At 40.0% G+C, this 15,423-nt stretch overlaps 2 protein-coding genes across 2 annotated transcripts in view; one reads left to right on the top strand and one right to left on the bottom strand.

The window, feature by feature from the left end:
- sdr39u1 (short chain dehydrogenase/reductase family 39U, member 1) overlaps positions 1-9,190 on the top strand; it is a 185,131-nt gene extending 175,941 nt beyond the window's left edge. The window contains exons 2-7 of the mRNA XM_079569877.1: positions 3,797-3,886; positions 4,984-5,090; positions 5,174-5,256; positions 6,811-6,932; positions 7,134-7,286; positions 8,753-9,190. Of these exons, the coding sequence (XP_079426003.1) occupies positions 3,871-3,886; positions 4,984-5,090; positions 5,174-5,256; positions 6,811-6,932; positions 7,134-7,286; positions 8,753-9,177 (906 nt within the window). The 5' untranslated portion in view covers positions 3,797-3,870 and the 3' untranslated portion in view covers positions 9,178-9,190. The remainder of the gene's footprint in view (positions 1-3,796; positions 3,887-4,983; positions 5,091-5,173; positions 5,257-6,810; positions 6,933-7,133; positions 7,287-8,752) is intronic.
- A 2,767-nt stretch (positions 9,191-11,957) lies between these two features.
- Positions 11,958-15,423, bottom strand: part of LOC306972774 (telomerase protein component 1-like) — a 45,926-nt gene continuing 42,460 nt past the window's right edge. The window contains exons 51-53 of the mRNA XM_079569480.1: positions 14,308-14,390; positions 14,132-14,236; positions 11,958-12,298 (exon numbers count right to left, since the gene is read on the bottom strand). Coding sequence (XP_079425606.1) covers positions 12,179-12,298; positions 14,132-14,236; positions 14,308-14,390 — 308 coding nt within the window. The 3' untranslated portion in view covers positions 11,958-12,178. The remainder of the gene's footprint in view (positions 12,299-14,131; positions 14,237-14,307; positions 14,391-15,423) is intronic.

Genomic DNA, 15,423 nt, shown 5'->3' on the forward strand with positions numbered 1-15,423 from the left:
ATTGGGAAATCATCCATCGGGAGGGCAATGTAAATAAAGGTTGTGAAGCAAAACAGACCGTACTTCAGGTTTTTGTGTGTTACAAGGCAGGAACAATGAAGTAGTTCAATAGGACAGTGAGCGCGCGCGGTGAATTGATAAGTGCAGCCATTAAGTGCATTAATTTATTAAAATGTGCTTAGTAGTGCAAACAAAAAACGCATTTCAATCAAAAGTTAAAACTACGAAGTATTTCAGTCGCATGTATAGCCCGAGCGGGGTTGAGCCACCACGAGGTCTGCGGTCTGTTTCCCCTTTTCCTTTCCCCTACATTTCTACACAAACAATGTCGCCAAGGAAGGACTAGTACAAATCACAGAAAACAAACATCGAGGCTTATAATCTCCTGACAAGTTTCATACCGATCACATGTGTTCCTCGTCTTCTCCAAACCACGACACGACCGCGCGACATCACCGCAACAAGGAAGAGAGGTAGATGATGTCGACCCCTCGCAATTTATTAGAGAATCTAACCACGTGTTTACTCCCCGCCGTTACGCTTCCGGGTGTGCTGTGCGCCGTAAATAAAAGTATAAAAGTAAAAATATTTACAGAAGGAATAATAAAAAGAAAAAAAGATAGACAAGATAGATACACCAACGGTCAGTGCATGGTGACAGGTGCATTGAATATGTAGTAAAACACATATGTTTATCGATTTACATGTAATTATTAGTGAATATTTAAGAAGTCAACGGTGATTATGATGATGCTTTTGTTGTTGTTGTTAATGGGCCAATTAAATGAAATATTGTATTGAAAAATAGATTTGTTTATGTCTCATCAGAAGTTACGTAGTGCTTTTCCGATAGGTGACGCTACTTACGTGCTCAAAAGTCAACGAAGAAGAAATGCTGCGTTCTGATTGGTGGAGAGAATGTTTAAATTTGAGCTAGCGCTTCTTGCTAGTCAGTACGAGCTACGGAGAAGGTTGATGTTGAATGGGCTAAAGCTGGTACAGAACGGTGAGTAAGTTTCTTTGTTTGAGTTCATAGATGTGTGGAAACTGTTTTTACGTACTGTGGCGTTCTTTGTCACGGTGGCAGTTGAGTAAATTGTTGTAGTTCGTTTGGATTGACTTAAGCGGTTTAGCTTTAGCTCCACTTGGACAAAACCACGAGGAGCATTCTGATCTTTTGTGCCAGTGGTAAACCTTCCAAGTTGTGCACGGGTTAGATGAAAACCAAATCAGGACTTTAAGATCTAATGTGGACCTAAATTGAACGAAAATATGTTTCAATTATATGTATGTCGCGTTTTAACCTCTTAACCCCCACCTGAACCGAGCAAGTTTTGTCCATGTGGGATTACCCAAATCTATATTAGCGTCATACAAACTTTTAAATACTTATAAACTCATACATACTTATAAAAGCGTATACAAAGCGTCAAACTGGCAAACTGATAAAAGTATAACTGCGACAAAACATGATAAAGTTGATAAAGAGCAACAAAAACGTGCCAGAAAAGCTGCAATAACACAATAAAAGAGCGACAAACTACACGACAAAACATTAAAGCAAGGAAACGTGAAGAAATCAACATTTCATGGCGAATTGCAACAAAAGTTAGATCAGTTTTGTAGGCCTTAGCTTTCAAATGAGGCGTTGCTCTGCTCTATAGGCTGTAAACTGCAGTTGAAAAGCTTTGAGATTTGGGTAAAGCTTAACTGGAGAAAATGTGCTTGGTTAAAGTGGGGGTGAAGGAATTAAACGCTTTCTAATATCTAACTTTGTTTTACCCTGACTATAAACTAGTTCCTACTACCTTGAGAAACGCTGATCTATTTGATGGGGTTTCAGTGAAAGCATGCATTGATGCACTAGTTCAAGTTTTGTTCATGGACGTTGTGGCTGCCTTTCAGCATGCTCAACTTGTGAAAATGTTGCATTTCTCGATCATCATCCTAGAATATAAGTTTGACTGTTTTCTCATTTTCCTTACAGACTGGTGCTCTCCAGGTGTTTGGTTCATTGGGTAAGAACAGTTTTATTCCCTGACTCGAGTTGTGCGTCAGATATGATGACACAAAAGGCCGACTGAAGCCTGTCCCACAACAATAGTTTTGGGATCAGGCTGTGACATAAACGAGCTGAAGCGTATTCCTGATCTGAAAAAAAAAAGCTTTACAAAGCGGTTTATGCTAGTTAAGTTTCATTTTGACTAAAATCTGATTCTTCTGTTCACAGTTGGTCATCGCTTGCGTATCAACTTGGAGGACTTGTCATAATGGTGAGAAACTTCAAATGACATTGTCCGTCTTCAAATTAAGCTTTTTGTTATTATTGGAATGGCATTTCTACTGGGAGAGGATGTAAACAAAAGGCCGAATTGTAGTGTTTTGCTGCAGTTTGTTCTCAGCAGAGCACGATGACAAAGACTGACCGAAGCGTTTTTCTGATCCCATGTTCTCAATTCTTTTCAACTAGTTTCCCTCTTCAATGTCCAGGTTTAAAATGTCCCTTTTTGTTTTTACAGGAAGGAGGTGTTACACATTAAACATCCAGCCTGGATCATGAGGGGGTAATTGGAAACGATTTGACTTTTGAAACTGTCAAACAATTGTGTAATAAAGAAAGTTGAAGCACTATTTTGTTTGTGCCTGTTTTTATAATCTTACACAAATCCTATTTTAAGGTGGAATTGTATTGATCTGTGTGTAGTTGACTAAATGCTTTACAGAAGGGAACAGTTGAATTTATTTTGAAAGTCTAATCAGGTTCCTCAATGCATATTTGAAATTATCTTATGGGCTAAAAAATCATCCCCAGTTGTAAGGTCCGAGAAGGTTTGAATTTATGAATGCACACGCAATGGTAAACTAATACAACTGTATTGGTATTTAAACGGTACCCAGGCCTATAGTTTGTACATATTTTAAAAAGGAATATCAAATTAACCTTAACATCCACCGCATTGTCTCCAGTTTGGCTTTACCCAAATGTAGAAGTTCCTTAACACAACAAATTGGCCAAAAACATGAGATAAATAAAGGCTACACCAAAAAAAGCAAGACAGGTGAAGACATGGTCAGCAGAACTCAACAAAATGGTGGCTAAAATGTGAACTTGAGGGGGAAAAACAGTGTAGGTCTTAGCTTTCAAATGAGGCCTATAGGCAAGCTTTTAGATTTGGGTAAAGCCGAACTGGAGAAAATGCGCTTGGTTAAGGCGGCAAGGTGCAACTTAACTGTTATATTTTATCCTTTAACCTCTTAACTCCCACCTGAACATGTTTTCTCAACTCTCCAAATCTAAAAGCTTCAAAACGAGAAGAAAATGATGTAAACGCAACAAAAAAAGCTAAGTGACGAAGCGACAAAAATGACAACTCAACAAAAAAGTGACAAAAATCCAGCAAAAAAAAAGACAAAAATCCAGTAGAAAAGACTAAAATCCAGCAGAAAAGACAATAATCCAGTAGAAAAAATGGCAAAAATCCATCAGAAAAACAATAATCCAGCAAAAAAAGACAAAAATCCAGCAAAAAAGTGACACAAGAGCAGCAAAAAAGTAATAAAGTGACAAAAACACATAAGGGAAATAAAAAGTGACGACAATGGCATAGAGGAGAGAATGGATTTGGTTTTGGCGGGTGGTAAGAGGTTAAATAGGACAAATTTCCGACAACCCTGTTTGCACTACATTTCCCAGAATCCTCTGCCAAGCTTCAAAGATCACGTGGTAAAATGGACCAATGACAACGTTACGGAGTCCTACTCGCCCAACAGAGGTGTAAACAGTTACACAAACCTCTTTTACAGCCGGATTTCTCTCATATCGCAAGGTCGTGCTTGAACAACCTCCTCCCGGGTGATATTTTGGACGACATGAAGGTCCTCATCGGTACGTACGATAATGAAAGTGTTTAGCTTAATGCAAGAAGCTAATTTTGGTAAAAGAATGTAAGGTCAATGTGACAAACGTGCAGGCTGGCATTCGCATTCAACATTTAGGTTAAAAAACTAGATATTTGACAAGGATTTTGTTAATTACACACAGTTGTTTATTTTCATCTGGGTAAAACTACATTAGATTAAAACAAGAATATATAGGGAATACTTTATTTGAGATCGGGAAAATCCACTGTTACCATGTTACCATACGAGCGATCGCGATGTCGTCACATCCGTTGGCCGTGGTAGGCATTTTACATTTTCATATTTGATAAACATTTTATTAAAATCCTATAATCAGCAAAAACAATGTCCATAAACAGGGCATTGCTTCTCTTGCGCTGTAACAGATCTATCATTTTATAAAACCGAGTTAGAGGCCTGGATGCATCAGCTGCCTAACAAACATCCGGCGAAAATTGCGGAAGTAAACAATAACAGCGATCGCTCGTATTGATACCAGCTTTAGACACTGGACATTGTGATGATGCTTATTCTCATAATTTATTAATGACCACATTGCAAAATAATGTTCATTAAAAAAAAAATCTAATTGGGTAAAATATACACAAGTCCATTAGGCACTGGTTCTCAAAGTTTACACATCAAGTTATTAGTACCTTCTTATAATTTACCACATCAAAACTAACTCTAAAACAGGGTGATTCTAGGCCTAAACCAGGTCTAAAATAGGACCAAGCCACTAATAAAATAGCTTTACAAAAGCACCAATGCGAAAGTGTCTCTAAATTAAAAGGACTATAACTGCAGAGGAGCCTGAGTACACCCTGAACAGTAACTGTACCACAATTTCCCATTGACCTCTGCTCAACTATTTGTGATCCATCTATGTGGTAGACCAATTAATGTACATATCAAAACAGATCAAAAGCTCTATACTCATGAAATATGTAGAAGAACCATCTGTGAAAATAAGCCCCTGCCTAGTATTACAGTATTACAGTATTACAGTATTACAGTATTACATTGCCTTTTATTGTTAAATGTAAAAAACACGTTGCAAGGTGTGTGTATGTTTTCATGCAGGAGGTGGTTCTGGCTTCGTGGGCCGAGAGCTGACTCGTCTGCTGAAGAACAAAGGTCATGAAGTCATGGTGATTTCCCGTCAGCCTGGCCCTGGAAAGATCACATGGGTACAGAGAGAATTTATTTCAAAGGTTTATATGGTTCTCGGGTTAATCTATCACATGTAATGTATTCCTTTATTGTTCTGCAGAAAGAGCTGGAGTCCAGTGGACTTCCGGCCTGTGATGGAGCTGTGAATTTGGCTGGAGAAAATCTCATGAACCCTCTTCGCTGGTGAGCAGAGGAACGAGATATTGTTTTGTAATCTTTAAAGTCATTGTCTATGGGAGACACACAAGAGAAAACTAACAAAATAAAAACTGTGATGGAAAGTAGAAAAATAACATGATTTGAGCAAGATATGGCTGTTACAATATCTCCAGTGACAAGAAATGGGGACAAAATTTGGAGACAGAATATTAAAAATAAATAAATAAATCAGGGCGAAATGGGCGGAAAATATGAACTATTGGGGGGGAAAATTGTGAAGAAAATGGGGGAAATTTTATTTATTTATTTGTGCTCTGTGCATAACTTCAAATCAAAACAACGTTGCCCAAGAAGTGACTTCCTGTTTTGATCCTGCACACCAAAATAAAAGCACACAGCTCGTCTGCAGGTACTACATTACAGGTACAACCGTACAACATTACAAGAATATATTTAGTCTGTTAATTGTCAGGCAGAAAGAAAGTTGAACTAATGAATAAGATGGTGCTTTTATTTGGTGTGCTGGATCGAAACAGGAAGTCAGTGAATGTCAAAGCCATGTAAATTTTTAAACGTTTGCTGCACATTTTTGCAAATTTCTCAGTTTGCAAAAATATCGCTTCATCATCACCAAAAATATTGAGATATTCATTTAGTCAATATTGTCCAGCCCTGCTCTTGAATTGCAACTTGAACTTTGCAAAGCTGTGTCTCAAAGCGCTCTGTGGTGGCTGCCCTGGGGTCGACTGATGATAGGATTCGAAGACACACCATTGGGGGCGACAGTGGCGCAGATGGTAGAGAGGGTCGTCTCATGATCGGAAGGTCAGGGGTTCGAATCCCACCTCCTGAAAGTGCACATTGTCGTTGTGTCCTTGGGCAAGACACTTCACCCACATTGCCCCCAGTGTCTGCGTACATTAGTGTATGAATGAGAGCATGAATGGGTGAGTGGATCCTTGCTGTAAAGCGCTTTGAGTGCCTAATGTAGGTGGAAAAGCGCTATATAAGCTGAGACCATTTACCATTTACCATTGTCTCCAAAGATACAGCGGGTTCAATAATTAGTTACTCATAATTTCAATAAAATGAGGCTGCAAAACAAATATTCCGGGAGATGAGTTAAAAATGACAGAAATATTAAGAGTTTCCCCCTCCTGGAACCGCCACCTTAATGTGGTGGAGGAGTTTGAGCACCCAAATGATCCTGGGAGCTCTGTTATCGGGGGCTTTGTGGCCCTGGCAGGGTCTCCTAGGACCTGTTTGCCATGGGACTCTCATGGAAGCCCCTTATGAGAGACCAACAGGCCCGGTTAGAACCATGAGGCCGTCCTTCTGTGGACCCACCACCACCTGCAGGAGGAGCTATAAGGGGCTGGTGCAATGTGATTTGGGCAGCTCCAACAACTGTGGAAGAAAATAGATGGATGGATTAAGGATTTGTTATATTGCATATATTGAGGCTTTTTAATATTTTCTCATACACAGAGGCTCTTGAATGTTGTTGTCATTGGGAATATGTCTTTTCTACACATGAAAACCCAAAAATGAGTGTTCAGTTGCTCTTTTATTTTCCAGGTGGAATGAGAGCTATAAGAAGGACTTGTTTTCCAGTCGAATCGACACGACCAAAGCTCTGGCCAGTGCCATCGCGGCCTCCGCCAGCCCCCCGCACTCCTGGGTCCTCGTGTCCGGAGTGGGTACGTATTAACAGAGTTACACCTCTTAAGATTAAGCTGCACTTTATCCACCCTTTTCCACCGCTGGGGCATAGAATAGAGTTTATTCAGTGTAGTATTATTGGTTTCTCTATTCTGCATCTGAAATGAAGTGTCACTCAAACATGATCAATGCAGTTTAAGACATTAGAGCTCATAAATGATCTTTTTCTCCACCCACAGCGTGTTATAAGCCCAGCCTCACAGCTCAGTACACTGAGGACAGCGAGTGGACTCCCTTTGACCTTCTCTCCAGACTGGTGAAGGAGTGGGAGGGGGCGGCAGAGCTACCGGAAAACGTGGCCAAAATGACCAAACAAGTGGTGATCAGACCTGGTGAGGAAAACTGTTGCTTTTCTTTAACACTAGAGTCGAAACCTTTTAACAGATAAACAGTGCACACACCTGTATCATAAGGTCTGCAGTGAAATTATGCAGTTCTCAGGGTTATTTCCTCCTGGCTTTTAACTCACTGTGCCGACAAGATAAGATAATCCTTTCTTGATCTCACAACGGAGAGATTCACTTGTTACAATCGGCATGTCAATAAGATCACTCATCATCATCAGGGTGTGCAAAACAGACAGGAAAAGTGCGAACCGTTAAATAGTAGAAAAAAGAGGTAACTTAGGTACAATAAGTAAAGCGGAATTATGACAATAAGGGAATAAATAAAAATATGATAAAAATGTACAACAAAGTTTACAATCCTAGTGCAGGTTGTCAATAAGTGGCGCTGATACAGAGATTATTGCACATAGTTCTGCAAAGGGGTTATTGCACATGTTACTTTAGTCTTGATATTGTTCAGTCTGACAGCAGTGGGGATGAAGGACCTGCTCCTTCTGGCACTGAGGGTGTCTCAGTCTGCCACTGAAAGAGCTGCTCAGCTCTTCTACAGTCCCGTGCAGTGGGTGGGCGGTGTTGTCCATGATGGAGGTGAGCTTGGCTAATACCCTCCTGTCCCTCACCTCCTCCACTAAGCCCAGGGGGCAGCCCAGGACAGAGCTGGCCCTTGTTTAGTCTGTTCTTGTCCCGCTCTGTGTGGCCCGGGGCCCAGCACACGGCAGCGTAGTGGAGAGCAGAGGCCACCACAGAGTCAGGCCTGCTCACTCTGAAGGACCGTCTCCTCAGAAGGTGAAGGCGACTTTGGCCCTTCCTGTCTGTCTTGTGGGACCAGTCCAGTTTATTGTTGAGGTGAACACCCAGGTTGAAACTGTCCACCTCCTCAATGTCCTCCCCTTGGATGTTCAGCGGTGTGTGCGGTAGTGACTTCCTCCTTAAGTCAATCACCATCTCCTTCTGTTTGCTAGACACCAGTCAAAAAGTCTCCAAAATGATTGTAAAAAGTAGGAGAAACATGTGATGTGGGACGAAACAGCTTCAAAATGTTTAAAACTAAATTAAGACTCTTGATAAGTATTAAAAAGTCTTAGTGATTTTTGAAGATATTCATTCAAACAGACTAAATTATATAAATGATGTAATATTTGTTTCCTCTATAAAGCTCAACAGTTCCTCCCACTTCTGGTCACGTGTCCCATTCAAATCTCATTTATTTGTATCATCTTTTTTCAAGAAATTAAAATAGGAAGAGTTTAAAAGCATGACTCCAGTTAATCTGCTATGTGCTAACTACCGACTATTGTGTTGATATTTTACAAGAATGAAAACACTCAACACTTGAAAATCCGGTAAAATGATTTTATAGCTTTTCAGTTTGTAATGTTTTAGACAGATCTTCCATGTAAGTCTGTGATTGGCCGACAGCTGAGCCCTGGTTTCCTCATCTGTATTTCCAGGGGCGGTTCTCGGTCGCGACGGCGGTGCCATCAAACAGATGTGGCTTCCTTTCTGGCTCGGCGTGGGCGGGACCTTGGGGTCGGGCCGGCAACCGTTTCCATGGATACACGTGGCAGATCTGGCCGGGATGATCGCCCACTTCCTGGAGACGCCCTCAGAAGCCCCGCCCACAGCCCCGCAGGTGTACAACGGCGTGGCCCCGTCTCTCGACACCAACTACGAGTTTACAAAAGAGTTCGGGAGAGTTTTGAGGCGGCCGACCATCTTCCCCGTGCCCGGATTCGCCATGAACGCCATGTTGGGGTCTGAACGGGCCGTGGTGCTCACACAGGGTCAAAAGGTTGTCCCACAAAAGACTCTAGAAGCAGGATATCAGTACAAGTATCCAGATTTGACTTCAGCACTGAAGGAAATAGTGAGTTAGTTCATTTGTTTGTACTGGTATGCAGGGGCGTAGCACCAAGTTCATTTATATTCTGTTATAACTTTATTATATATACCTTAACTAAGTGAAAAATGGGTTGGCCAAAAAAGTGCTCATAAACAAACACATATCCAATCCAATGAGTACTTGGTTCATTGTTTGTTTGTTTCAAGTAAATGTTTGACTTGAATTTGCATCTGATTTGGCTTCAGTTACAGAAATTTAATAACCTTTAATCCTGTAATATACATAGATATTTAGATTAGGGTGAAATATTCTACTTTCATTGGGCCAATTGAAATGGCTAGTTTAAGGTAGAGCATAATGATTGTTAGCATATCACATTAAACAGGACTGCACCAGGGACAGAGGATATTTGTGCTGAGAATAACAAATTAAATAGGCATTAAAATGCTATTTTACAAGAAAAATATATGATACTATGATGTCTCTGTGGCCCACAGGCCTGAACAAAAAACTCAAGGGCTTCAGTCTGATTTAGTCTCTCACCATATTTGAAGCCTATACCTTTAAGTGTATTGTCAGTAAATTGTTGTTCTATAAAGTTATGTTGGAATAGGCTAAATGGCTCGAGCTCCACCTTTCACTAGAACCATGTTGACTCGTCTCCAAAGCTGCGCATTTATAATGCGTGAATCCAAGTGCGCGCGGCTAATTAGCAAAATTAATTCGGCGAAAACGGCGCGCGTGACCTGTGGCTTTTGTCACTGTATTGGCCTGAGGCTCAATTATTATAAATATGAGGAAAAGAAACTTTAGAGGTTAAAACGAGGAGAGAAGGAGCTCTGTCTGACTCTGCACCGCCCACTCACCTCACCTCATGTTTAAGTGTCATTTATGACAGAAAGTTGCCTCTAAGCTCTGCTAGAACAGGCCAGTGTTAAATAAAAGCACATTAGAGCGAGGCCAGACTAATACCTGTCTTTCCTAGCTCTACTACATTACAGTGTCCACCTCATCAAGTCACTGCTGACTTGAAGCGCACGGTGCTGAACGCCGGTGTGTGGGCTGAATCATTCAGCACATTTTTAAAGGGGTGCCAGGGCCCTGAGATAATATCAATCATTATTGTTTGTGCAAAATTCTGTGTAGCAACCATTGTATTTTAGCCCGGTTGTTCAGTTCTTATAGTATCAATTATGAGGAAACTTAGAAAGTACAATACAGAACGCTTTTTGCAGCATTTTTGAGGGCCCCTACCCTGCTCTGGGCCCTGTGTACTCAGTACCCTTTACCCCCCCAGTCCGACGCCCCTGGTTAAGAGTGTTAGTATTAACCATAAACGGCCAGGCCACGGAGATAGATTTTACGTCATATTTTTTGTACTAATTAATACTTTTGGGAGGAAAGCGATTCAACCTGAAGGGCGTTCGCGATTTTATTTTGAAACGTATCTCGTGCATTTCCCGACCTCACAGTGGAGCCTGCAACGGAAGCGACCTCACAGTGGAGGTCTGCAGGCAGGTGCCTCGAGGCACTTCCCTATTTTTCTACACATTTCTTCACATTGGAGATGAAAAAAGTATTGTTCAGGTATCGGTATTGAAAAATTTTAACGGTACAAAGCCCTATACGTGATGTAACTGGTTTTCTGTGTGGACATTTTTAAAGAATTGACTGTATTTCGCACATTTTTAGAGCACTCCAAGAGGCATTTGATCTCTGATTTGTGTCATAATATCATCTTCAAAATCATTCAAAACATCCTAAGGGCCGGAGGTTCTATGCTAGAGGGCTGGATTTGGCCCTCGGGCCTGACGTTGCCTGGCCCCTGCTCTAAGAACTATTTTTAAAGCAAAACATAACATTGTATAAACATATAGAAAACTTTCCATAAAACAACCAAAAAACCTCCAGGTAACGTTCCCAAAACATTTCTAAAGAATAAAAAGTGTTACCTGGGGACCCCTAAAATTACCGTGCAGCCTCCAGGATCCCTCTGTAAAAACAGTCTCTTGTTTCAAGCAGCAAAACATTTAAACTCTATGTTATTGTGTATTTTATTTGTTTATTCATCAATTTAAGCGTCTGGAAAAGCGCTGTATAAGACTTACTTCAAATAAATAATATAACTATACTTTATATTTAGATTTAAGTCTAAACAAAAAAGGGCTATATTTCTTTTTCTTTTCTTTACGCCTTAAGTCCCTCCATTGGTTCCCAACTACCTTTTAAAGGGGCTAGTTGCAAATTGGTCATTTTATAGTCACTACTGCCACCTCAGGTCATACGTGTAACTGCAGCTTCTATATTAAGCTCATGCATGACGGCAATTGGGACACAAATTAACAACTTTTTGACAGTGCATTATTTTAAGATAAGATAAGATAAGATGGTACTTTATTGATCTCACAGATGGAGAAATTGCATAGAGATGCATAGATTGCATTTTAGAGGCAGTTGTGGTGAACAGGTCTGAGCTCATTCTACACATTAGGACATGGCTGGAACATGTAGGGGGAGGAAAATACTTAATTTTAACATTTTTAAACTCTGTATAGTCCCTTTAAGTAACCACTGAACAGGGAGAGTTACATAGAGCTCTGATAACTAGCCCCAAATTTACTCTTTTGCTGATAAACTGTGTCGTCTGCACTTCTCGGTCATAAATTTGACATTTCGTTTACTTGCCACTAGAGGGCGGAAGAACTAAATTATGAATGGCCACACATCCAGCTGGCACTCAAAGAATGGAACAAATCCAAAGCATGGAGCCAGTTATCCAGTGGTTAAGGCTTCTGCACATTACAAAAGACTCTTTCTATTGAGGAGTAGACTGACTGACAATACAGGATTGCTTAAATGTGAATAAGTGAAACAAAAAAACAACTCGAGGTTCGTTTTTGATCAGGAAACCACTTGGTTAAAAGCTCGATTAAGTTATTTCTGGATAAATGTAGGACCTTTAACGGTGCATTGGAGTAAACATATCATTATTATTCAGCAGTTTTGATGACTGTAGTGCGTATTGTGAAGTGCATTATCCGGTCCAGGAGAGGAAGTAGACGTTTCCCAGTTTGTCGCCGCAAACCAGTTTAGTATCGTCTTCAGGAGCCACTTCCAGGAGGACCACCGGAGCGCGGCACACGAACATCCCCAACTGAGGGACGGAGAGACGGGCAGGAAGTTTATATTATATTCAAACGTTGGTAAAGTAGTTTCACTCACACAGATCTTACATATATTTTCAGAAACGTTCTTTGCCTTCAAATAAACAAATGAAACAGCGACAAAAAAGCAATGAAAAGACAACATAAAAGTGACAAAAACATGACAAGAAACACAGAAAATATGACATAAAGAGCAGCATGAAAAAGTGACAAAAAAACAACAAAAAAGCATCAAAAACACAACAAAAACGTGACAAAATGGTGCAAAAAAGCACCAGAAATGTGACAGGTTAAGAATAAAAGCACAAGAAAGTAGAAGGATTCAGTGGTAGAAGTCTGAACTCTCAAATCTGTTGTGGTATTAACACAATCAGATACTATTATCTTAGTTATATTATGAGGTGAGGTACAAGAAAATTGTCGTGTAATTGTAATTAACAGTAACAGTAATTGCAGTAATAGAAGTGGGAAGCGGGACAAGTTGAGCTACTGGGTAAAATGAATCACCCATGATATAAATATAGTTGGCTGTGAACAAAAATAATATGCATTAGGATTATTAGTTCTGCGTAAAATAGCTAATTTAAATCTTAAAGGCTTTAAATCTGGTGGCTCAACTCATAGAAATCACAGAAATGCTCTGAGCTTTAAGCTGTTCCTACAAATGTGCACATTTTGCAATGCTAACGTAAGGGGAGGCACGTTTTGTCCATTTCATGGTATTAATATAATTTCTGTGGTTTCTTTACCATTAAAGCTACTACACAGAGTTAAAATTAAGGATTGTCCTCCTCCTACATGTTCCAGCAATGTCCTAATGTGTAGAATGAGTCCAGACCTGTTCACCACAACTGCCTCTAAAAAGGTTCAGAAAGGTGTTAAATTCGGGTCTGAAGCAGTGTTAATTTCGTCGACTAAAATATTTAGTCTTAATTTTAGTCAAAGTGATATTTTTGACGACTAAAATAGGACTAAATAAAAATGAAAGGGAGAGACTAAAATCAGCCAAACTTCTATTGACCGTCTGAAAAAGCCTCATATCATTTAAATTCACTGCCAAATGAACAGCTCTGAGCTTTATTCATGTGGAGCAGCTCCATGAAGTCGAGGACCACGATTAAATATGATTATAATGAATATTATAAATATAAGTCGACTAAATTAGTCTTAAATTTAGTCGACTAAATTGACATGCAATTTTAGTCGACTAAAACTAGACTAAAATGTACAAGTTTTTTTTTGACTAAATCTTGACTAAAATTAAATTACATTTTTGTCAAAAGACTAAGACTAAAACTAAAATAAAATATGTTGTCAAAATTAACACTGGTCTGAAGTGCCGTCATGCACGAGCTTAATATAGAAATTGCAGTTACGCCTAAGACCTGAGGTGGCAGTAGTGAGTATAAAAATGACCAACTTGCATCTAGTCCCTTTAACATCTTATAAGATGATGTTTAGAGGCCACTAGATCAAACCTAACTGAATTTGAGTTAGCATTTAGCTCATACGCTTATTTGTATCTAAATAAAACCTCACAAGGTCTTTACATCCAATAATGATTTCTAACAAGGCTTTGACCTAAATGTGGTCGATGGGTTGACAACAGCTGAAACATCTGGATGGTTCATAATTTGCGATGATTGAAGGCTAATGCTAACGGCTATAGGAAAAATACATTAAACAGGCTAACGGAAGAAAAGTGGCCAGCAAACGGGGACAACAATAAACTACTACAACAAACTACACTTGAGAAAATTTACTGGATAATAATATTTTTTCCCTTCAGTTGGCTATGAAGTTCTGTTTTGAAGGTTTCTGACCTGTTTCCTGGTTCCTCGGTCCCAGATTTTGACGGTTTTGTCGCAAGAAGCCGAGACGATGATGCTTTTCGTCAGTCTCAGCACATTGATCCTGTCAGTGTGGACCTGGACACAAAATCACTGAGTACAACGTCTTCACATTCAAGCGCTTTCTAACGTGATGTCTGGACCCTCACAGGTTTCCTGCTGCTCCACGAGGACAGGTCTGGAGGCAGGTTAAACCACATGTTCCCTTTGACGTCTCCACACACGACGAACTCTGAAAAGCAGCAACGATAACAGGATGAAATTAGGGCTGGAAACTGTATTTTTCTATTGGACTGTACAGGTTTTTAATCTCGTCTCTGTTTATAAACATTATTACAGAGCTTTTGTCGGTAGCAGCCAATTTCATTTTACATTTTAGGCTATATAATTCCATTTCAATTCCCAAAAGCAAATCTTTCCAAATATTAGACAAAGCTGAAGAAATGAGCAAAATATGGATATTCCCAGTGATTTTGGAAACGTTGGCCAACTTGTGAGCAAAATATTTCGGACAGACGGAAACATGCAGTTAAATGTGTTTTTGACCAGAGTTTTCAGTTAATCTTTGGCGTAAATCAGTGGTTCCCAACCTTTTTTGTCTTGCGGACCCCGTTGGACACTGTGTACCCCCTCCCCTCCCCAAGAGTTTATTTAGAAAGCAGTCACTTCACCTCTCAAAGGGATATTTACTTCATGCAGTCCTTACATTTGAAGAGTTTAGTGGTGCTAGGCTAATGCTAGGCTAGTGCATGTCTAGGATAACTCGTAGCCTGCATTAAAAACCTCTTCAAAATCATGGGGTCGTCCTCCAAACGTTGCCATATCTGATTTGTAGAAAACTCCTTTGTGAATTCCACGTGTAGTAATAAAGTAAACAAGATGTTGTAGATCCGGAAACCGAGCAGATCACTCCGCTGCTGCGTAGCTACAACCAGGAAGCTGATGCTGCTCAAATATAAGTTATTTTAAATGGAAAATGGTTATGTTTAAAACATTATTCCGTCAACACACAGTTATATGGGTAAGTGGTGTTATAAGTGCTTAGCCTCAGGTGCACTGTGCTTGGGTCAGACTGTTTTTTATGCAGGCTACTAGTTACCATAGACATGCACTAGCCTAGAACTAGCCTAGCACCACTAAAGCCTTCAAATATAAGGACCGCATGAATAAAAAATAAATAAAAATCTCCAGAAATCACACTCTGGATAACTACGAAATGAGGCCCTATGTCAGAAATACTGAAATATCCCTTTAACCCCCACCTG

This window comes from Gobius niger (genome assembly GCF_951799975.1).
Source record: "Gobius niger genome assembly, chromosome: 13".
In the NCBI taxonomy this organism is placed as follows: Eukaryota; Metazoa; Chordata; class Actinopteri; order Gobiiformes; family Gobiidae; genus Gobius; species Gobius niger.